General features: G+C 41.4%; 1 protein-coding gene across 2 annotated transcripts in view; it reads left to right on the top strand.

Moving 5' to 3' along the window:
- Positions 1–24,328, top strand: part of DOCK11 (dedicator of cytokinesis 11) — a 190,216-nt gene that overhangs the window by 72,448 nt on the left and 93,440 nt on the right. For both annotated transcript variants that reach the window (XM_081221679.1, XM_081221678.1), the window contains exons 14-22: positions 426–508; positions 3,701–3,823; positions 4,027–4,103; positions 6,707–6,891; positions 6,980–7,045; positions 9,351–9,443; positions 11,479–11,602; positions 22,995–23,116; positions 23,723–23,809. In XM_081221679.1, the coding sequence (XP_081077805.1) occupies positions 426–508; positions 3,701–3,823; positions 4,027–4,103; positions 6,707–6,891; positions 6,980–7,045; positions 9,351–9,443; positions 11,479–11,602; positions 22,995–23,116; positions 23,723–23,809 (960 nt within the window). The remainder of the gene's footprint in view (positions 1–425; positions 509–3,700; positions 3,824–4,026; positions 4,104–6,706; positions 6,892–6,979; positions 7,046–9,350; positions 9,444–11,478; positions 11,603–22,994; positions 23,117–23,722; positions 23,810–24,328) is intronic.

Below are 24,328 nucleotides of genomic sequence, written 5' to 3'. Positions count from 1 at the left end.
TTGCATTGATTCTTGGTCATTTGGCTTTTATCTTGGGAGTAAAAAGGTCAGCGGTACCCAGAACAGACTTCTCCCAAGAATGATGAGTGTCTGCCTGCTCATGTTGTGAAAGGAAATACACATTAAAACTGCTTAAATTTTCCCAGTAGTGGTCTTTGGTGCAAAACATGCCCTACACCTATTTTGTCTGTCTTCTGATATCTCGATGAGGGCTTTGTTGATGAGAAAACACAGAACCTTTAGGAAATACTTTAATCTTGAAAAGTGGGTGGCTGATGTGTGTTGTGTTTCACTTGTAGCTATTTCTATATTTTGTTTTCCTAGATTTTGATGTTTTATATCAGTAAGTTGGGGCAATTATTTTTCTGGGTGAGTCCCTGGTAGTTTGAACAAATATGATCTTGTCTTCTTATTTCTGCCCTCAGACAGCCCAGAAGGTGCACAGGACAGCTAAGCAAGTGTGTAGCCGCCTTGGACAATACAGAATGCCCTTTGCTTGGGCTGCCAGGTTTGTACAAATATATTCCTGACCCATCTATTCACACTCATATGTAAAGTTGAGGGCTGTCATCTTTCCCAGTAGCATTTGGAAGTCTGTTTCTGACAAGCCAGTTACATCTTGGGACACTTGGGATGTGTCTCAGTCCATTTGGACTGCTATAATGAATTATTATAGACTGGGTGGCTTAAACAACAGACATTTATTTCGTACCCAGAGGTTAGAATTCCGAGATCAAGGTGCCAGCATGGTTGGGTTCTGGTGAGGACTGTCTTCCAGGTTTTAGATAACCAACTTCTCCTTGTATCCTCACATGGTGGAACGAGGGCGGGCTAGCTCTCTGGCCTCTTATAAGGGCACTAATCCCATTTATGAGGTCTCCATCCTCATGACCGAATCATCTCCCAAAGGCCCTACCTCTAAATATCACCTTGGGGATTAGATTTCAACAAATGAACTTTGGCGGTATGGGGCCGGGTGGGGAGAACGATACAAACATTCAGTCTGTAACAGGATATAAGAATTCTTTCTCTTAGAATTTGCTGTGCCTCAAAGACCTTTCATTTTTTCAAATGTCTTGCTTCAGGGAAATTTTCTTTGGCTTGGGTTACTGATCTGACTGACACCACTTAATTTTATTGCATTTTAAAGCAGAGCTTATTTGCTAAAGTGATGGAATTTTTTTCCAGAAAACCAGAAATTGTAGTGAATTATGTACAGTGTGCCCACTATTTCAGAGTTGGCTGGGCTTATGCTTTGAAAAGCCATCATAGAGTAATTCTGAAAAACATACTAAAAATGAGAAGGCAAAGAATGCTGTTGTTAAGTGCAAGTGTGTAATTACTTAATAGATTTTCTTGCTTTCTGATGACAAATTTTGCAACCCCTTCAGGGGCAGTCTATTAGGAAGTGTATTATCTATACCACATATCTGATGGTGGGTTACATGTTTTTTCTCCGGATCTTGCAAGTCTACCTACAGTGATGACTTAAAACGTGCTTCTTGCTTATTCCCCCTTTGAAGTACAAGTTCACTGGCTTGTTTGTGGTACAGCCTGTACAGCTCACCGGAACTTCTGGGGAAAGGGCACCATGTTCTGAATAATTCAGTCAGTTATGTTCAGTGGGTGCTGAGGAGTAGCATAAGGATAGGAGATTCTAAGTTAATTAAGTCTTCTGTCACTATTTATAATCATTTCATTTGGGGGAAGGTCTCAAAATGCATTGTATGTTGGTAGATGAAAAGGCACCTTGGCCTTGTTTTGAAGACTGGTAAGAATGATAGCCAAGGATAGGTCAAGGGCAAAGAGTAGTGGAGGGTGGTATATTTAGGCATTATAGAAGGTGAAATATGGCCTGTAAATATAAGCATATTTAGTGATGCTCCAGCTGCTGCTGCTGTTATTATTTATAGGAATTAAGTGCTCAGTGTATAAGGCAGAGATCTAAGTGTTTAATGTATACTTCCTTAAGAGGTGGGTATTGGGACTTCCCTGGTGCTCCAGTGGGTAAGACTCTGCGCTCCCAATGCAGGGGTCCCGGGTTCGATCCCTGGTCAGGGAACTAGATCCCGCATGCCGCAACTAAAAAAAGAAAAAGATCCTGAATGCGGCAACGAAGATCCTGCATGCCGCAACTAAGACCTGGCGCAGCCAAACAAACAAACAAACAAATAAATAAATACATACATACACACATACATACATACCCCCCCCCAAAAAAGAGGTGGGTAGTATTCTCCCCCATCTTAGAGATGAGGAAATTGAGTCACTGAAGTAAAAAAAAAAATCCTTGCCCAAGTTCACATGGCGTGTGTGTGAGTAGGGCTCAGTGCTCATGGCATCTGAGTTCAGAGCCCACTCTGGACACCTGTGGCACACTGCCCCCCGCTCCCCTTCAGGCCATAGCAGTAGCTGCTTGATGCTGATTTGCCAGTAGAAAAATAAATTTTAAAATCTTCAAAGTTAGAAGCTTTGATCCTCAGTTCTGATGTGGAATTATGCTATTTTTTTCTGCCTGAATTATTTTGGTTGTCAGTAGTAGCAGGAACTCACTCTAAAGGCTTGGCTGGGGTATTTAAAAGATGTGGGATAAACCCCTGTTTACTGAAAATAAAGGAGGTATGCTTAGAAGTAGGAACAATAGTTAATGCCTATAACCACATTTTCAGAAATTCTGCCAGGGGGAATTGTGCTTCTGGTCATAGCTGCTTCCAGTGTGTTGGGTGCCTGTACATTACTTCCCGATTTAGCAGTAAAATAGCTGCTTGAAACATGGAAGAAGGGGAGGGGGAGGGAATAATTCCAATTCATATTGGAAACTTTACATATATATTGTAGACTCTATAAATTGATCTTAAATATTTAATTCAATTTTTATCAACTTTATTGAGAGATAATTTACCTTTGATTAAAATTCACATTTTATATGTCCAACTTGATGAATTTTCACAGATATTTACAGTCATAAAACTAGCACCCCAACCAAGATATAGAACATGTCTATCACTCCAGAGAGTTTCCTCATATTCCTGTCCAGTCAGCCATCCCACCCATACCCAGGCAACCACTGACCTTAGATGACTTTTACCTATTCTAGACTATCATATAAGTGGAATCATGCAGTATGTACTCTTGCATTTGGTTTTTTTTTAGAGACTTTTTTTTCTTTGATGTGGACCATTTTTAAAGTCTTTATTGAATTTGTTACCGTATTGCTTCTGTTTCATGTTTTGGTTTTTTGGCCACGAGGCATGTGGGATCTTAGCTCCCCGACCAGGGATGGAACCCGCACTCCCTGTATTGGAAGGAGAAGTGTTAACCACTGGACCACCAGGGAAATCCCCTGCATTTGGTTTCTTGTGCTCAATCTGTTTTTGAGTTTCATCCATAATGTTGTATCAGTTGTTCATTCTGAGTAGTAGTCCATTGTAAGAATATACCACGATTTGTTTATTCACCTGTTGATGAATATCTGGGTGGTTGCCAGTTTGGGGCTATAACAAATAAATCTGCTGTGAACGTTCAAGTACCATGTGGAAATATGCCTAGGAGTGGAATTGCAGGATCAGAGGGTAGGTGTATGCTTAACTTCGGGAGAAACTGCCAAAATAGTTTCACCATTTTATACTCCCACCACCACTATTTTATCTTAATTTATCAATACTTTCGAGTTAAAAAACCCCTTCTGTTCCTGTTTTAGACCCATTTTCAAAGATATTCAAGGTTCTCTGGACCTGGATGGGAGATTTTCTCCTTTGTATAAACAAGACAGTAGCAAGCTTTCAAATGAAGACATTCTCAAGTTGCTCTCAGAATACAAGAAGTAAGTGTTTTGGAGTTACTGCAGTAAATCAGTATAATAGATGAATTATAATTTCTTCAAATTCTGAATGTGAGTCATATATGGGAAAAATCAACTGCTTCGGAGCATTTGGATTTGGAAGCATTTGGAAGTTTGGATAAAGTGTAACCAATGCACTTCTTAATCATATTTTTAAGTATAAAATATTCTTATTTTACATCTAGGCCAGAGAAGACCAAATTGCAGATTATTCCTGGGCAGCTAAACATCACAGTAGAATGTGTTCCTGTGGATTTATCAAGTAAGAACTTACATATTGCAAATAAGCCTACAGAGCTATGCTTGAATCTCAGGTTTTTATCTTCTAAGTGTTTTTCTTGAGGTTTACATGGTATATTAGTTTCCTAGGGCTGCTGTAAGAAAGTATTACAAAGTGGGTGGCTTAAAACGACAAATTTATTCTGTGGTTCTAGAGGCTAGAAGTCAAAATCAGGGTGTCAGCAGGGCCATGCTCCCTCTGGATGCTCTAAGGAAGAATCATTCCTCGCCTCTTCCCAGCTTCTAGTGGCTGCTGACTATCCTTGGCATCCTTTGGCTTGTAGCTGCATCACTCCAATCTCTGCCTCTGTCCTCACATGGCCTTCTATTAAGAGCACTAGTCATTGGATTTAGGGCCCACCTTAATCCATTATGATCTCATCCTAACTAATTACATCTGCCAAGACCCTGTTTCCAAATAAGGTCACATTCTGAGCTTCTAGTGGACATGGATTTTGGTGGGACACTGTTCAACCCAGGACACATGGTAAATAGTTACAGATTAGGAAGTGAATTAAGTTGATTTTATCAGGTGCTGTTTCATGTATTACATATGATGCTGTGAGTGTGCTCCAGCGAGTTTCTGCTCCTTTTGCCTTGGATAAGTTTCATCAACGAAGGGATCCAAAAGGAGGAGAATCTCTTTTCTTGTCTAAAGAATCTATGATCTCAGGAGACACAAAAGACAATTTGCAGGAAATAAAATGACTTGTAAATATTTTTAAAATGTCCAATCTCAGTAATTATGCCACTAACACAAAGGTAAACATTTAAGCATTGTGATGTTTTTGTTCGTCTATCAGATTTACAAAAATGAGGTGGGACTGTCTAATGCTGGCTAGGTTTTGGCCAGGCACCGTCCCCCATCATGAGTAGGAATACAGTTTGGCAGTAGATATCCATGAATGTCCGTAACTAAGGCATTCCATTTCTGAGATTCTATCTAGCCATTTATTCACCGAATAAGCATTTATTGAGTAAACTTTATTGAATACCTACCAGATGCTTTGAAAGTATGGAGATTACAGTCTAGACGGAATGACAGACATTAAACAAGAAAACAAATAAATGAATAATTTCAGTCTGTGGTTGGGCAGGCTGCTTTAAAAAGGGTGGCCAGTGAAAGCTCACCATGTGACCCAGCCAGCATGTGGTGATTGTGACTGTACATTCTGCTCTGAGGGTGTCACATATGTAAAGACCTTGAGGTGGGGGCTAGCTTGGTTCGTATGAACAGAAACGGAGCCAATGTGGCTCTAGTGTAGTGTGTGACGGGCACAAGGGAGAGTAGGAGATGAAGTAGGAGAAGTAGGAAAAATCACGTCATGTAGAGAACTGTAAAGACCATGGTAACTCCTTAAAAGACTGAATTTCATTCCAAGTACCATGAGAAGTCACGAAAAGATTGAAGTAGGAGAGTGGCAATTGACATTTTAAAACATCTAAGAGTACAATGGATTATTTTTTTCCTAAAGAAATAATTTGAAGTGTAGACAGGAGTTTATGCATAAAGGTGTTCATTGCAGTGTTGTTTATGTGGGGTGGGGGGATTTGGAAACAACCAGAGCCCAACACTGTTAAGGCAATTATGGTATCTAGATACCATGAAACTTTATGCAGCTATGAAAAATGATGTTTAGAAAGAATTCATGAAATAAGACGTCAGATGAAACGCCAGAAAAACCCAGGATAAAGTTCTGTATACAGTGGGATTTTTGTGTTGTTATATAAAACATGCATAGGAAGAAGACTAGAAGAAAATATGCCAAAATATTAGTAGTAGTTATCTCTGGGTAGTGAAATGATCACTTGTTTCTTTGTACCTTTACTCTATACCTCCAGATATTCTGTTGTAAGTATCGCTATAATAGAAAGCCAAACCCAATGAAAAATATTGTGTCCTCAGGTCTGACTCTCCAGGGTCTTCCTTCTCCATCAGTATTGCTCTGCAGCAAGGACCAGCGGTCTTAGAGCCCCTTAAGTGTATGAATAACCTTTACTACAAGGGGCTACCTCAATAACGTGTGCTGCTGCTACACCTCTCTGAGGCTTTGTGTTTTCCACTTTCGGGAGGATTGAATTTATTATTGGTAACACATCATAAGATTCGTAGTTTCCAAAGGCTGCCATTATTTCTTAAGTGAAAATTTGCACCTGCACCAAGTTAACTTTTTAAGCATGACTAGCCATGAGCTAATTGGCATAAATTTACTGTTACTTCCCTGATACCAATAGACATTTGCAGTGAGAGCTAAATTGCAGTCACAGGAGGAGAAATGTAATGGATTTCTCTGCAGAGTTTAAATTTGTCAAAATTATGATGTGTTACATTTGGCAAATCACTCTACGTTGAGAATGAAATAGCAATCCACGTCTGGTTTGAAGGGTTTCACGAAAATCAGCATCGGGCTACTTACTCCTCCTTGTTCTTCTGGGTTCTTAAAGTGCTTGTATAACTTTTTGTCAATCACTAAGAGTTCTATTTGTTAAACTGCTCTTTGAGAACACAAATCATGTATATTTTTTATAAATGCAGGAATGTGTTCATGATTGTTATATCTTTGCCTGTTCTTTTTTCTGCTATAGACTGTATTACGTCTTCATATGTGCCCCTGAAGCCTTTTGAAAAGACTTGTCAACATATTGCTGTGGAGGTTGAAGAGTTTGTTCCAGAAATGACAAAATATTGTTATCCATTTACTGTTTACAAAAACCATCTATATGTGTATCCCTTGCAGTTAAAATACGATAGCCAGAAAACATTTGCCAAGGTACACAGTGTAAACTATACCTTTTGGGGTGGAAAACGTTATTTATAATTTTGTGTTGTCACTCATTTTGAATGATGAATCATTTTAGGCAAGGAACATCGCGGTCTGTGTGGAATTCCGGGATTCGGATGAAAGTGATGCTAGCGCTCTAAAGGTTTGTTTGTGATATTGACAAGCATGCAGTTTTAGTAGAGATAGAGATTTTGGTACTCGGTAGTTCCGTATGCTACGTTTAATGTGTTTAAATGTCAAAGAAAATGTACTAATGCGACAAATGATATATCATCTTCTCTACTCTTACACATTAACTATAAAAATGCGTTGAATACGAAGAAATAACAAAATCAGTTAGGAGCATATATAGCTTTCAAAATGGGTGAGCTTCATATGCCAGATTTTTGCCTTTGCTCCACTTTGATTTTGCATTGCTCCAATGCCCAGTCACAAGGTCGTTTTCTCCTATGACCTGACAGCTTATAACGGTACCATCAGGGGAGTTTAAACTCCTTTTTTCTCCTTGAAACCTGAACGGGCTTCGAGCTGACAGAAGCTTTGATCTGAGATATGACTTCTAGTCTGTGGCTGGCCACATGGTGCCTCCAAACTTGAATTAGTGATCTACGAAAAGCATCTCAGCATTACCTGATACCACAGTCCTTACATACCTGTCACTTCACAGTGCCCTTACGTTTTCACCTTTTATAGCCGCTTTTTACTTTTGGCTCTTTAGCCCATTAATCAGAGGCCTGAGAGAGAAGTCAGACCGTCTAGCCATCACAAAGTGTTTATCTGGCTTCCCAACTTCTCTAGCTTGAGCCTAAATCAGACAGATGGATGGCAAATCTTCCACTTAAATCACCTTGGGATAGAGGCTGGAATAGCCCCAGTTAAGTCATTGAATGTTTAATAGCTCTGACCTTTGAAAAGAGAGTTTTTTCACAGAGAAAGCTAAATTAAATTAAGAATTAGCTGGCTCAAATTAGGTGTATGTTCTCTGATTCTTCCTTCAGTGGAGATGAGAATAACTTTTTCTTCGCCCCCATGTGGTATCCTTTTGTTTTTTTTTTACATCTTTATTGGAGTATAATTGCTTTACAATGGTGTGTTAGTTTCTGCTTTATAACAAAGTGAATCAGTTATACATATGCATATGTACCCATATCTCTTCCCTCTTGCGTCTCCCTCCCTCCCACCCTCCCTATCCCACCCCTCTAGGTGGTCACAAAGCACTGAGCTGATCTCCCTGTGCTATGAGGCTGCTTCCCACTAGCTATCTATTTTATGTTTGGTAGTGTATGTATGTCCATGCCACTCTCTCACTTTGTCACAGCTTACCCTTCCCCCTCCCCATATCCTCAAGTCCATTCTCTAGTAGGTCCGTGTCTTTATTCCCATCTTACCCCTTAGGTTCTTCATGACATTTTGTTTTTCTCAGATTCCATGTATATGTGTTAGCATACGGTATTTGTCTTTCTCTTTCTGACTTACTTCACTCTGTATGACAGTCTCTAGGTCCATCCACCTCACTACAAATAACTCAATTTCGTTTCTTTTTATGGCTGAGTAATACTCCATCGTATATATGTGCCACATCTTCTTTATCCATTCATCCGATATCCTTTTTGTATACTTAAAGATTCTTAGGTTACCTCTCCGCAGTGCCTGCAAATTGCCTTCATGACCATGTTTAAGGAGAGCTGGCGTTGCACTCACGTGGAGTGTCACTTTCATTTCTTAGCTGGCCTGGAGGCTAGCTCTGAAGTACCCGAGTGAGGCAGTTAGGACCTTGGCACAGTGACTCCATATATTCATCCTTGAACTTATTAGGCCCATGGAAGTGAAAAGCTCACACTAGAAATGAAATTGGATCTTTCCATGGAACCATAGAAAGCCTTCCATTAATTTTATTGGTGTAACAGCAAGCCGGTGACTCTTAAACTGTGGCTCATAAAGTGAGTGAGAGAACAGTAAGCTAGTCTGTAGCTTAATGGACATTCAATTTCTAATTCCTCGAGGCTAGGAATGGATCTGCTGTTGGTTCTGTTTTGTTAACTCCTCGCCTTACCCACTGCACAGCGAGCATTCAGCAAATGTTGCTGACCGACTGAGGGGGAGCTTCTCATATTAAGAAGTGCAGATAGCACGAGAGAAGTAAGCTTTCCAGGCCTGGTTGGAGAGTGTTTCCCTTCCAAATGATTAGAAGTGCTCAGCCTCTTACTGTCGGCTAGGTTGGAATTCTATTTCTCAGATGGCCGGAAATTCAGAAGTATCCATGCAAGCCAAGTAAGGCGATGTCTGGGGTGGTGTCTGGAGTGACTCTAAATGATTTGGAATTTACAGGTTCATGGTGAGAGCTGGGTGGGCTTGGCCGTGACCCTGGGCTCACAGATGCCTCTAACTGTTTGTGGTTCCCTAGCATCATGTTTAAAGAGTGGTGACTCTGTTTCCTTCTTTTACAGTGTATTTATGGAAAACCTGCGGGGCCTGTTTTTACCACAAACGCTTATGCTGTTGTCTTGCATCACAACCAAAATCCAGAGTTCTATGATGAGGTAAAGCGCGTTATTTTGACATTTACAAAACCCAGTGGTGGCTCTTCTTTTTCTCTTTGAATCATTTCCAATACTGTGTCTGCACTTTCACTCCCTGAATGTTTTGTCCCATGAAAATAGAAAATGTCACATCAGAACGAGGGGCCACTGCCTGCTTGGTGCCCTTTGGGGACAGTGGAAGATTGGCCCACAAATTGAAGGGGCTCTGGCGTGAGATAATGTAGGGAACAGACACCACACTGGAAAGGGGATTCTAGCCCTTACTTTGACAACAACTGGCTCCGTGACCTTGAGCAAGTCACTTCCTCTTTCTGAGTCTCCATTTCCAAAGCTTTAAAATTAAAATAAGAAATTTAGAAGGGATTTTCTGAAGGCCCTTTTAGCTGTTTCTTCCTGTGGTTCTGCGTGGGAGGGTACAGCCTCTCTGTAAGTGAAATGCTCCGAGAGACACAGTGGCATGGCTGGGTCCCCAGAATCCCATTGGCTGCACTAAATGCCTCAGCGCAATGTAGACAGAGGGGGCTGGTGCGGTCTCCCGGCCTCTGAGCGCCCTTCCTCAGTCTGCCTTTCTGACCCTGTCCCTGGCTCTCTTTCCTTCTTCCCACTTCTCTATCTCTATGTCTCTGTGTCCTTGCCAGTGTCTCTCTTAGTGTCTCTGTCACAGCCTCTTCTGGTCTGTGTGTAGCCAGCTTATCCAAATCCGCAGACTGCTTTTGATGGCTACATGTCTCCATGGAACCCGGACGTGCATCCCAGGCCAGAAGCTCTGCTGTTTCTGTTTCTCAGGTTCCACGTCTCTATCCCTGGCTTGGTCTGAAACCATCCCCCCTGCTGTCCTGATTTCCCCAGGCCCAGCTGCTGTTGTATGGAGGCCTTAAACCCCAGCCCGAGGCTCACTCATTCCTTCTCAGTCCAGTGCCCCTACTTTCTCTGGGGAGGGAGAGGAGGGTAGTGGAACTTTGCATTTTCGCCACCCAGGGAGGGCGTATGTCCATATTGATGTGCAGCAGAGCATTAGATACCCAGATGGTCTGGATGCTGTGAATAGGCATATTCTGTGGTGAAATATACCTACAACAGAAATTAATTATAACACCAAAACCATGCCTTGTGTGAATGATAATTAGGCCAGATGTCCCATCACCAAGCTGTTTAATACATCCCTCTCTATAACCAATGTCAGTCACTAGAGAAAACTTGTTCATGTAGTAAGTAGTCCACATTATCTTCAGGAAGTCAGAAATGGACTTTTCAAGCATTCACTATATATTAACCAGGAAAGTGAGTGTGAGCGTGTGTGTGTGTTTGCATGTGTTCCTGTGCAGGTCCACGTATGTGTGTTAAATCAATTAAATCTGTAATCTGTCTCCCATATACTTCCCAGGAGGCATTACAAACAGGCAGTTGGGTTCTGACTGGAAAAGTACTTGCAATGCTTGTACTAAAGTATTAATTTTTAGTATTAAATTCGTGTGTCAGGATGATACTTTTTGTTTACTCAAGAGTAAGATTGTGTTTTTCTTCTAAAGAAATTTATATAAACTGTAATTTGTGGATCCCATAATACCACAATGACCTTTTGCATGTTTATTTGTAGAGACTTAATTTTTAATTCATGCAGAGGAGGGCAGTGATTTCGAAAAAAGCAGCCTTTCAAATTCAATGCACATTGTAGATGGATTGCATTCACTGACTCACATTGAGTTACAGAGTTTCCCTGGGCTGTAAGGATGTGGTTTTGATCCAGTGTTTCAGAAAATCCTGCTGCAAAGTTGAATCCAGGAGAATCCACTGGACCCTCCAGCAAAAGTAATAAATCAGCCCTCACAAACCCAAGAGAATATTGTTGTCAAACTGTGAAACTGACCAGAAAAGCATTTGGAATATATTTAAATCATATCTATTATTTGACCACTTGGCCTGTGACTTAGAAAAGTATGTCATTGGAAAAGTATGATGAAACAGAGCTAAACGTCTGACAGTCCAGCTTGACAATGAAAACAAAACTCTATGTGTAATTTTGCTTTCATTTCAGATTAAAATTGAGCTTCCCATTCACCTGCATCAAAAACATCATTTGCTTTTCACTTTTTATCATGTAAGTTGTGAAATTAACACAAAGGGAACAACCAAAAAGCAGGATACAGTTGAAACTCCAGGTACGTGTGCTCTTTAAATGTCTCTCTCTAGAGCTATTTGAAATGGAGGTGTCTTGGCTATATATAACCTCTTTTCATCGAGGTACAGACCACTTCCCCTCACCAAAAAGTACATTTCTGAGTAAAAAGTTCATTGGTGAAAGATGAATTATATGTTCGTTTTATCATTATTTCTACCCAACGTCATGTCCAAATGCTTGCCAGTGTACTTAGACTACCATAGGCAACGTAAAGTAATATTGCCCCTCTCAGAGAGAAACATATTGTGATGCAGTGTTTTTGTCATTTCTTTCACATAGAATAGCCCGGCAACCAGAATTTTCCAGTTCTGCCCACTGAGAAGAGGGATGTGAGCCCAGAGCCATGGGCGTTTTTGAACCTGAGGGAGATTGGGATTCTAGTGAGAGGAGGACAGGTTTAATGAGCTGAATGAGTTGAATAAGCTTTGGTAGTAAAGCTCCAGTCATGGTCTCATTCAGCAAGGCTTTAGATAAGCCAATGGGAAGCATCCTTAGGAGAACATAGAAGGCCCTAAGAACATGGCCCATGCCACACGTACTATATCAATATCAGCATGCCCTGGGATTCAGATCCAAGCTAGCCTGGACCAATCTTTATTTAATTAAATTAATTAATTAATTTTATTTATTATTTTTTAACATCTTTATTGGAGTATAATTCCTTTACAATGGTGTATTGGTTTCTGCTTTATAACAAAGTGACTCAGTTATACATATACATATATCCCAATATCTCTTCCCTCTTTTTATGGCTGAGTAATATTCCATTGTACATACGTGCCACATCTTCTCTATCCATTCATCTGTCGATGGACTCTTAGGTTGCTTCCATGTCCTGGCTATTGTAATCAGAGCTGCAATGAACATTGTGGTACATAACTATTTTTGAATTATGGTTTTCTCAGGGTATATGTAATCCCAGTAGTGGGATTGCTGGGTCATATGGTAGTTCTATTTTTAGTTTTTTTGAGGAACCTCCATACTGTTCTCCCTAGTGGCTGTATCAATTTACATTCCCACCAACAGTGCAAGAGGGTTCCCTTTTCGCCACACCCTCTCCAGCATTTATTGTTTGCAGGTGTTTTGATGATGGCCATTCTGACTGGTGTGAGATGATATCTCATTGTAGTTTTGATTTGCATTTCTCTAATGATTAATGATGTTGAGCATTCTTTCACGTGTTAGTTGGCAATCTGTATATCGTCTTTGGAGAAATGTCTCTTTAGGTCTTCTGCCCATTTTTGGATTGGGTTGTTTGTTTTTTTGATATTGAGCTGCATGAGCTGCTTTTAAATTTTGGAGATTAATCCTTTATCAGTTGCTTCATTTGCAAATATTTTCTCCCATTCTGAGGGTTGTCTTTTCGTCTTGTTTATGGTTTCCTTTGCTGTGCAAAAGCTTTTAAGTTTCATTAGGTCCCATTTGTTTATTTTTGTTTTTACTTCCATTTCTCTAGGAGGTGGGTCAAAAAGGATCTTGCTGTGACAAAAAGGATCTTGCTGTGACTTAGGTCATAGAGTGTTCTGCCTATGTTTTCCTCTAAGAGTTTGATAGTGTCTGGCCTTACATTTAGGCCTTTAATCCACTTTGAGTTTATTTTTGTGTATGCTGTTAGGGCGTATTTTAATTTCATTCTTTTACATGTAGCTGTCCAGTTTCCCCAGCACCACTTATTAAAGAGGCTGTCTTTTCTCCACTGTATATTCTTGCCTCCTTTATCAAAGATAAGGTGACCATACGTGCATGGGTTTATCTCTGGGCTTTTTATCCTGTTCCACTGATCTATATTACTGTTTTTGTGCCAGTACCATACTGTCTTGATGATTGTAGCTTTGTAGTGTAGTCTGAAGTCCGGGAGCCTGATTCCTCCAGCTCCGTTTTTCATTCTCAAGATTGCTTTGGCTATTCGGGGTCTTTTGTGTTTCCATACAAATTGTGAAATTTTTGGTTCTAGTTCCGTGAAGAATGCCAGTGGTAGTTTGATAGGGATTGCATTGAATCTATAGATTGCTTTGGGTAGTATAGTCATTTTCACGACGTTGATTCTTCCAATCCAAGAACATGGTATATCTCTACATCTGTTTGTATCATCTTTAATTTCTTTCATCAGTGTCTTATAATTTTCTGCATACAAGTCTTTTGTCTCAATAGATGGGTTTATTCCTAGATCTTTTATTCTTTTTGTTGCAATGGTAAATGGGAGTGTTTTCTTAATTTCACTTTCAGATTTTTCATCATTAGTGTGTAGGAATGCCAGAGATTTCTGTGCATTAATTTTGTATCCTGCTACTCTACCACATTCATTGATTAGCTCTAGTAGTTTTCTGGTGGCATGTTTAGGATTCTCTGTATGTATAGTACCATGTCATCTGCAACAGTGACAGCTTTACTTCTTCTTTTCCGATTTGGATTTCCTTTTATTTCTTTTTCTTCTCTGATTCCTATGGCTAAAACTTCCAGAACTCTGTTGAATAATAGTGGTGAGAGTGGACAACCTTGTCTTGTTTCTGATCTTAGTGGAAATGCTTTCAGTTTTTCACCATTGAGGATGATGTTGGCTGTGAGTTTGTCATATATGGCCTTTATTATGTTGAGGAAAGTTCCCTCTCTGCCTACTTTCTGGAGGGTTCTTATCATAAATGGGTGTTGAATTTTGTCGAAAGCTTTCTCTGCATCTATTGAGATGATCATATGGTTTTTCTCCTTCAATTTGTTAATATGGTGTATCACATTGATTGATTTGCATATATTGAAGAATCCTTGCATTCCTGGAAAAAACCCCACTTGATCATGGTGTATGATCCTTTTAATGTGCTGTTGGATTCTGTTTGCTAGTATTTTGTTGAGGATTTTTGCATCTATGTTCATCACTGATATTGGCCTATAGTTTTCTTTCTTTGTGACATCCTTGTCTGGTTTTGGTATCAGGGTGATGGTGGCCTCGTAGGATGAGTTTGGGAGTGTTCCTCCCTCTGCTATATTTTGGAAGAGTTTGAGAAGGATGGGTGTTAGCTCTTCTCTAAATGTTTGATAGAATTCGCCTGTGAAGCCATCTGGTCCAGGGCTTTTGTTTGTTGGAAGATTTTTAATCACAGTTTCAATTTCAGTGCTTGTGATTGGTCTGTTCATATTTTCTATTTCTTCCTGATTCAGTCTTGGCAGGTTGTGCATTTCTAAGAATTTGTCCATTTCTTCCAGGTTGTCCATTTTATTGGCATAGAGTTGCTTGTAGTAATCTCTCATGATCCTTTGTATTTCTGCAGTGTCAGTTGTTACTTCTTATTTTTCATTTCTAATTCTGTTGATTTGAGTCTTCTCCCTTCTTTTCTTGATGAGTCTGGCTAATGGTTTATCAATTTTGTTTATCTTCTCAAAGAACCAGCTTTGAGTTTTATTGATCATTGCTATCATTTCCTTCATTTCTTTTTAATTTATTTCTGGTCTGATCTTTATGATTTCTTTCCTTCTGCTAACTTTGGGGTTTTTGTTCTTCTTTCTCTAATTGCTTTAGGTGCAAGTTTAGGTTGTTTATTCAAGATGTTTCCCGTTTCTTAAGGTAGGATTCTGTTGCTATAAACTTCCCTCTTAGAACTGCTTTTGCTGCATCCCATAGGTTTTGGGTCGTCGTGTCTCCATTGTCATTTGTTTCTAGGTATTTTTTAATTTCCTCTTTGATTTCTTCAGTGATCACTTCGTTATTAAGTAGTGTATTGTTTAGCCTCCAATGTGTTGGTATTTTTTACAGATCTTTTCCTGTAATTGATATCTAGTCTCATAGCGTTGTGGTCGGAAAAGATACTTGATACAATTTCAATTTTCTTAAATTTACCAAGGCTTGATTTGTGACGCAAGATGCGATCTATCCTGGAGAATGTTCCATGAGCACTTAAGACGAATGTGTATTCTGTTGTTTTTGGATGGAATGTCCTATAAATATCAATTAAGTCCATCTTGTTTAATGTATCATTTAAAGCTTGTGTTTCCTTATTTATTTTCATTTTGGATGATCTGTCCATTGGTGAAAGTGGGGTGTTAAAGTCCCCTACTGTGATTGTGTTACTATCGATTTCCCCTTTTATGGCTGTTAGCATTTTCCTCATGTATTAAGGTGCTCCTATGTTGGGTGCATAAATATTTACAATTGTTATATCTTCTTCTTGGATTGATCCCTTGATCATTATGTAGTGTCCTTCTTTGCCTCTTGTAATAGTCTTTGTTTTAAAGTCTATTTGTGTGATATGAGAATTGCTACTGCAGCTTTCTTTTGATTTCCATTTGCATGGAATATTTTTCTCCATCCCCTCACTTTATGTCTGTATGTGTCCCTAGGTCTGAAGTGGGTCTCTTGTAGACAGCATATATACAGGTCTTGTTTTTGTATCCATTCAGCCAGTCTATGTCTTTTGGTTGGAGCATTTAATCCATTTACATTTGAGGTAATTATCGATATGTATGTTCCTATTCCCATTTTCTTAATTGTTTTGGGTTTGTTATTGTAGGTCTTTTCCTTTTCTTGTGTTTCCTGCCTAGAGAAATTGCTTTAGCATTTGTTGTAGAGCTCATTTGGTGGTGCTGAATTCTCTTAGCTTTTGCTTGTCTGTAAAGGTTTTAATTTCTCTGTCAAATCTGAATGAGACCCTTGCTGCATAGAGCAATCTTGGTTGTAGCTTTTTTCTCCTTCATCACTTTAAATATGTCCTGCCTCTCCCTTCTGGCTTGTAGAGTTTCTGTTGAAAGATCAGCTGTTAACATTATGGGCATTCCCTTGTGTGTTATGTATTGTTTTTCCCTTGCTGCTTTTAATATTTTTTCTCTGTACTTAATTTTTGATAGTTTGATTAATATGTGTCTTGGTGTGTTTCCTCTTGGATTTATCCTGTGTGGGGCTCTCTGTGCTTCCTGGACTTGATTAACTATTTGCTTTCCCATATTAGGGAAATTTTCAAATATAATCTCTTCAAATATTTTCTCAGTCCCTTTCTTTTTCTCTTCTTCTTCTGGGACCCGTATAATTCAAATGTTGGCGTGTTTAATGTTGTCCCACAGGTCTCTGAGACTGTCCTCAATTATTTTCCTTTTTTTTCTTTATTCTGCTCTGCAGTAATTATTTCCACTATTTTATCTTCCAGGTCACTTATCTGTTCTTCTGCCTCAGTTATTCTGTTATTGATCCCTTCTAGAAATTTTTAAATTTCATTTATTGTGTTGTTCATCACTGTTTGTTTGCTCTTTAGTTCTTCTAGGTCCTTGTTAAAAGTTTCTTGTATTTTCTCCCTTCTATTTCCAAGATTGTGGGTCATCTTTACTATCATTACTCTGAATTCTTTTTCTGGTAGACTGCCTATTTCCTCTTCATTTCTTAGGTCTGGTGGGTTTTTGTCTTGCTCCTTCATCTGCTGTGTCTTTTTCTGTCTTCTCATTTTGCTTAACTTACTGTGTTTGGGGTCTCCTTTTCACAGGCTGCAGGTTCTTAGTTCCCCTTGTTTTTGGTGTCTGTCCCAAGTGGCTAAGGTTGGTTCAGTGGGTTGTGTAGGCTTCCTGGTGGAGGGGACTAGTGCCTGTGCTCTGGTGGATGAGGCTGGATCTTGTCTTTCTGGTGGGCAGGTCCACGTCTGGTGGTGTATTTTGGGGTGTCTGTGGCCTTATTATGATTTTAGGCGGCCTCTCTGCTAATGGATGGGGTTGTGTTCCTGTCTTGCTAGTTGTTTGGCATAGGGTGTCCAGCACTGTAGCTTGCTGGTCGTTGAGTGAAGCTGGGTGCTGGTGTTGAGATGGAGATCTCTGGGAGATTTTCGCCGTTTGATATTACGTGGAGCTGGGAGGTCTCTTGTGGACTAATGTCCTGAACTTGGCTCTCCCACCTCAGAGGCGCAGCCCTGACGCCTGGCTGCAGCACCAAGAGCCTGTCATCCACACGGCTCAGAATAAAAGGGAGAAAAAAAGGAAAGAAAGAAAGCAAAAGATAAAATAAAGTTACTAAATTAAAAATAATTATTAAAAAAATTTAAAAATAATAAAAAAAGAAAGAGGAGAGTAACCAAACCAAAAAACAAATCCACCAGTGATAGCAAGCGATAAAAACTATACTGAAACATACAAGCAAAAAAAAAACAGGCAGACAGAACCCTAGGACAAATGGTAAGAGCAAAGCTATACAGACAAAATCACACACAGAAACATACACATACACACTCAGAAAAGAGGAGAAGGGGAAAAAAATATGTATCGTTGCTCCCAAAGTCCGCCTCCTCAATTTGGGATGATTCGTTGTTTATTCAGGTATTCCACAGATGCAGGGTACATCAAGTTGATTGTGGAGATTTAATCCGCTGCTCTTGAGGCTGCATGGAGAAATTTCCCTTTCTCTTCTTTGTTCGCACAGCCCCTGGGGTTCAGCTTTGGATTTGGACCCGCCTCTGCATGTAGGTCACCCTTTGGCGTCTGTTCTTCATCCAGACAGGAGGGGGGTTAAAGGAGAGGCTGATTAGGGGGCTCTGGCTCACTCAGGCTGGGGGGAGGGCGGGGTATGGAGTGCGGGGCGAGCCTGCGGCGGCAGAGGGCAGCGTGACGTTGCACCAGCCTGAGGCGCGCCGTGCGTTCTCTCGGGGAAGTTGTCCCTGGATCACGGGACCCTGGCAGTGGCGGGCTGCACAGGCTCCCGGGAGGGGATGTGTGGATAGTGACCTGTGCTCGCACACAGGCTTCTTGGTGACTGCAGCAGCAGCCTTAGCATCTCATGCCCGGCTCTGGGGTCCGCGCTGATAGCTGCGGCTCGCGCCTGTCTCTGGAGCTCGTTTAGGTGGTGCTCTGAATCTCCTCTCCTCGTGCAGCAGGAAACGGAGAGGCAAGAAAAAGTCTCTTGCCTCTTCGGCAGGTCCAGACTTTTTCCCGGACTCCCTCCCGGCCAGCCGTGGCGCACTAATCCCTTCAGGCTGTGTTCACGCCTCCAACCCCAGTCCTCTCCCTGCGGTCCAACCAAAGCCCGACCCTCAGCCCTGCCCCACCACGGTTGAGCAGACAAGTTTCTCCGACTGGTGAGTGCCGGTCGGCACCGATCCTCTGTGCGGGAATCTCTCCGCTTTGCCCTCCTCACCCCTGTGGCTGCGCTCTCCTCCGCGGCGCTGAAGCTTTCCCCCTCCACCACCCATAGTCTCCGCCCGCGAAGGGGCTTCTAGTGTGTGGAAACCTTTCCTCCTTCATAGCTCCCTCCCACTGGTGCAGGTCCCGCCCCTATCCTTTTGTCTCTGTTGGTTTTTTGTTGTTGTTGTTGTTGTTGTTGTTTTGCGGTACGCGGGCCTCTCACTGTTGTGGCCTCTCCCATTGCGGAGCACAGGCTCCGGACGTGCAGGCTCAGTGGCCATGGCTCACGGGCCCAGCCGCTCCGCGGCACGTGGGATCTTCCCGGACCGGGGCACGAACCCGTGTCCCCTGCATCGGCAGGTGGACTCTCAACCACTGCGCCACCAGGGAAGCCCTGTCTCTGTTTTTTCTTTTTTCTTTTGCCCTACCCAGGTACGTGGGGAGTTTCTTGCCTTTTGGGAGGTCTGAGGTCTTCTGCCAGCGTTCAGTAGGTTTTCTGTAGGCGTTGTTCCACATGTATATGTATTTCTTAAGTATCTGTGGGGAGGAAGGTGATCTCCACGTCTTACTCTTCTGCCATCTTGAAGCTCCTCTCTATTTATTTATTTTTGGCTGCATTGGGTCTTTGTTGCGCACAGGCTTTGTATAGTTGCGGCGAGTGGGGGCTACTCTTTTTGGTGGTGCACGGGCTTCTCACTGCGGTGGCTTCTCTTGTTGCGGAGCACGGGCTCTAGAGCTCAGGCTCAGTAGCTGTGGTTTGCGGGCTCTAGAGCCCAGGCTCAGTAGTTGTGGCACACGAGCTTAGTTGCTTCGTGGCATGTGGGAGCTTCCCAGACCAGGGAGCGAACCCATGTCCCCTGCACTGGCAAGCGGATTCTTAACCATTGCACCACCAGGGAAGTCCCTGGACCAATCTTAAATTTGTTCATTTGTTCATTCACTCAGCAAATATGTCTGCATATGTATTATGTACAAGATATTATAGGAGGTACTATGGAGAATACAGTGGAGAACCAAGCATAGATCTCATCTTCAGTGAGCACATGATCTTGTAGGGGAAATGAGACCTATGTAGACATTCATAATACAAGATACAAAGTAGTAGTTACCAAGAAAATGGTGCTATGTGATGTCAGAGAAGAGCCAGTTATTACTTCAGCTGGTGGAGGGACAAGTGGCTGGGAATTAGGTAAGGCTTCCAGGAGGAGATGGTGTTTGGGTGAGGCCTTAAAGGGCAGGGTAGAGTTTGATAATGCAGTGATGGCAGGAAGGTAGAGGATTCCAGGATGAAGGAACAGCTGGTCCAGAGGCAGAGTATTGAGGGGTCTGGACAGGGAACCACAAGTAATTCAATAGGATCAAAGCACAGGGTGCTGGGGAGGGAATCATAGGATGCCAGGTTGGAAAGGAAGCGTCAGATGGTGGAAAGCCCTGAATGCCAGGTTGTGGGTTTGATTTTATTCTGTTACCAATAAGGAAATACTGGAGGGTTGTAAACACCAGTAAGAGCTGTTTTGCAGGAAATCTAATCAGGCAGCATTATAATGGGTGGGGTGAGTTGGAGCAGGAAGAAGGAAGGAAGGAGGAAACACCAGTTATGGGGCTATTTCTGAAGTCCAGGAGAGAAAGGGGGCCGCACTATGGCTGTAATGGGGGGGTTGGAGGAAAAGAGAATTGCAGAGGAATATACTGAACCTGGCAAGTGATTGGCTACTAGAGAGAGAATTCAAAGTTAGCACTAAAGTTTCGAAACTGGAAAGAAGGTATTGCCAGGTAGCAGAATTGTGGGTAGGGATGGTAGATTTTGACTGATGTTGAGTTTGAGGTGCTAGTGAGACATCTGAGTGATGCCCGGCACACAGCAGGACTGAATATTAGGAAGTTCCCTTTGTGGATAGGGTGGTCCTCTTCTAGATCCCCATAGAAATTGCAGTTCCTTCAGGGGAGGGACGTTGCAGGTTGAGAAGAAATCTGGCAGAATGATGAGAACCTATGGCAGTGCACCTGCTGAGCAACAAATGACTATTTCCTCATCCAAATCCTAGACAGATTGAGCAAGATGCTTAGTGGAGTGTGAGATGGTTGTTGTATGTGCCACTCGTCACTTTTTTTTTTTTTAATGGTACGCGGGCCTCTCACTATTGTGGCCTCTCCCGTTGCGGAGCACAGGCTCCGGACGCGCAGGCTCAGCGGCCATGGCTCACGGGCCCAGCCGCTCCACGGCATGTGGGATCTTCCCGGACCGGGGCACGAACCCGTGTCCCCTGCATCGGCAGGCGGACTCTCAACCACTGTGCCACCAGGGAAGCCCCCACTCATCACTTTTTAAAAAAATATTTAAAAAAATTTTTTGAAGTGTAGTTGATTTACGATGTTTCAGGTGTACAGCAAAGTGATTCAGTATATACACCTATATATATATATATATATATTCTTTTTCAGATTCTTTTCCATTATAGGTTACTACAAGATATTGAATATAGTTCCCTGTGCTATACAGTAGGTCCTAGTTGTTTATCTATTTTATATAGAGTAGTGTGTATCTGTTAATCCCAAACTCCTAATTTATCCCTCCCTCCCCACCACTCATCACTTGTAACCGTCCATCCTTTAAGTGGCTTCACATCTTTGAGCCAGATGGCTTGTGCTTGACATTGTACCTTGATAGCTTCCAAGTGTGCTAGATGAGTTTTGACTGCAAGACACCCTTGGCCATGCTCTGATTGATTCACAGTACAAAATGTTGCCCAAGAAATTCCATAGAGACAGAAAAGAGATCAGTGGTTGGCCAGGACTGGAAGAAGGGGAAATAGGGTGTGACTTCTAAGGGCATATGGAATTCCTTTCTGGGGTGATGAAAAAGTTCTGGAATTAGATAGTGGCAATAGATGCACAGCTCTGTGAATATACTAAGAACCATTGAATTGTATATTTTAACTATTCAGTAGATGAATTGTATGGCATCTGAATTATATCCCAGTAAGAATTTCTATAAGGAAAAAAATGTTGCCTAAGAAGAAGAAATATATTTTCCTTTTCCTACTTTCTGGACTGGAAACCTTTTGTCATTTGTCTAATTTTCAGTTTAACTACTTTGACAGAGTCCTTTTGCATGGTTTTTCTGCTCATGTTACTTTCCTCTGCTTTTTCTAAAAGAAGATCTCTGGGCAGAGCATTTCTGAAGTTGTACTAGTAAGATGCCCTTCAGGCATGTTTCAGCATCTGAGAAAGCCATTCAGTCTGCTTAGAGAAAGCAACATATTAGTCTCTTTAAGAATTAAAGCATTTGCCAAATTAAACACGTGAATGAAAACATTCTAACCAGATTTGTGTTGACTTCTGTGCTCACAGTGTAAACACACGCACGCGTGCACACACAGACACACACACACGCACTCACGCAAAGTATTTCAAAACATCAGAAAGCAATGGCTTTCAAAAGTACTCTCCAGCCAACACCCTCTCTCATATGCCAGAACTCAGTCCAGAGCAAGCTTTTTTACAGCTGAGTTATAAACACTTGAAGCCCAGAGTAATCTCTATAATGGAAATACTGACATCGCTTGACTTGAGCAACACAGATGGCTCTGGCTTTTTTAGCTAGAACATGATGAGTTTTCTAATAGGCAGCCAAGAGGCTCTTTGGGGTAGAACTGTTAAGAAATGTAGAGATTGGGAGGAAAATCTCTCAGTGGATTGCAGTTGTAAGCACTGTGCCCTGGCTGCATTCTCCTACTACCCCTCTTCCTTCTGTAATCAGGAAAACTGCCCAGATAAATACTGTCTTGTATAAGTATGGAATGTAACCTTGACTTGTGACCTGAATTTTCTGCAGTCCTTGCTTACCCTAGGGTTGCTGGAAGCAACAGTGGTGATTGTTGTCTCAGATATGAGACTCTGTAAGGATGGACGAGAGACATCTGAATCCGTTTAAAAAATAAGTCTACCAAAAATTCTCCCCCATTGTGTCAAGATAATGAAATTGATGCACTTTAAACGTTTTCAAGTGTTTTGGTATATTAACCCACTTTGGTCTCTCAATCACTCTGTTTGATAGAAGAGCTGTGTGTTGTTGTTCCCGTCATTATAGTCAAGGAGGTAGCATGAATAACCTGTTAGTGGTCAGGCTAGGATTAGGAAGCGATCCAAACTCATTGTGCCTTCCCCAGTACTCGGATGCCCAACACCTGGACTCCCACATACAGACCTGCCCTGCTCCCCAGTGAGCAGACGTTGGTGTAGCTAATTGCATTTGCAATTTCATTTCTCATGGTTGCTCATTGTCTTGGCAGTTGGCTTTGCCTGGGTACCTTTGCTGAAGGATGGTAGAATCATCACATTTGAGCAGCAGCTGCCAGTTTCCGCTAATCTTCCCCCAGGCTACTTGAATCTGAATGATGCTGAATCAAGAAGGGTAGGAAAATATCTGTATTTGTTGAAGTAATCATGATGAAATGCTTTTTTCCCCTCTTTTTAAAAAACTGTATTGAAGTATAGTTGATTTACAGCATTGTGTTAATTTCTGCTGTCCAGCAAATGATTCAGTTATACATATATGATGAAATGTTTAAAAAGTAGAATACCGTTGGCATAGTCTGGTCTGGTTGATAGCTACTCAGAGTGTGGTTTGAGGGCCGGTGCTGGTCCACGACAAAGGTACGTATAGAAAATGAGTGTTGAGAAGCTTGTATAATAGTTTGACAAAGTAACCTCATGTCTGTTGATTCTAATAACGATTTTTAAAATAGGACTTCGATTTTGTGCATCATGAAAAGAATTCATTTATTTAGTAATTTTTATTGTCATTTGGAATAGTATCAGCCTGCAAAGGATTGGAAATTCAAAATGGTTTAGGATACATTTATTCTAAAGGCAGGTTATTTTATCCAATAATTCCCTATGTACAAAACTAACACATTTGTTTCTGAAAGAAAATGTTGCAATGCATAAAGGCATTATATGTTGCTCATCTATCCATTGCTATGGTACAGAAACTCATGTGTGTATTTTCTCTTCACAGCAGTCTAATGTGGATATTAAGTGGGTAGATGGTGCAAAGCCTTTGTTGAAGATTAAAAGTCACTTGGAGTCTACCATTTATACTCAAGTAAGTTGCATCACCTGAATTTTGTCAATTTTAATACTTGAGTATATTTCTGGATTAAAATAGACTATATTCGCTTCTACAGCCTTAGAGAAGTTGTGGCCTGAAAGACTTTCTCATTAGTAATAACATCATTCTCTTTTTTTTTTTTTTTTTTTGCGGTACGCGGGCCTCAGGCTCCGGACGCGCAGGCTCAGCGGCCATGGCTCACGGGCCCAGCCGCTCCGCGGCATGTGGGATCTTCCCGGACCGGGACATGAACCCGTGTCCCCTGCATTGGCAGGCGGACTCCCAACCATTGCGCCACCAGGGAAGCCCATTCTTAATAATAGCTCAAATTTAAAAATTCTTCTCAAATTACTAAATCCTTTTACCTATTAATGCCCTTTTTCTTGTTTCAGGATTCTATCCAGTATAGCGTGTTACACTTAGTTGTCGTATCTCCTTAGGCTCTTCTTGGCAGTGACAAGTTCCGAGACTTTCATTGTTTTTGGTCACCTTGTCAGTTTTCAGGACTACTGG

Source organism: Mesoplodon bidens, assembly GCF_964165515.1.
Source record: "Mesoplodon bidens genome assembly, chromosome: X".
Lineage (NCBI taxonomy): Eukaryota > Metazoa > Chordata > Mammalia > Artiodactyla > Ziphiidae > Mesoplodon > Mesoplodon bidens.
Note: the sequence above shows the minus strand (reverse complement) of the source record. Positions and strands in the feature narration are given on the sequence as shown.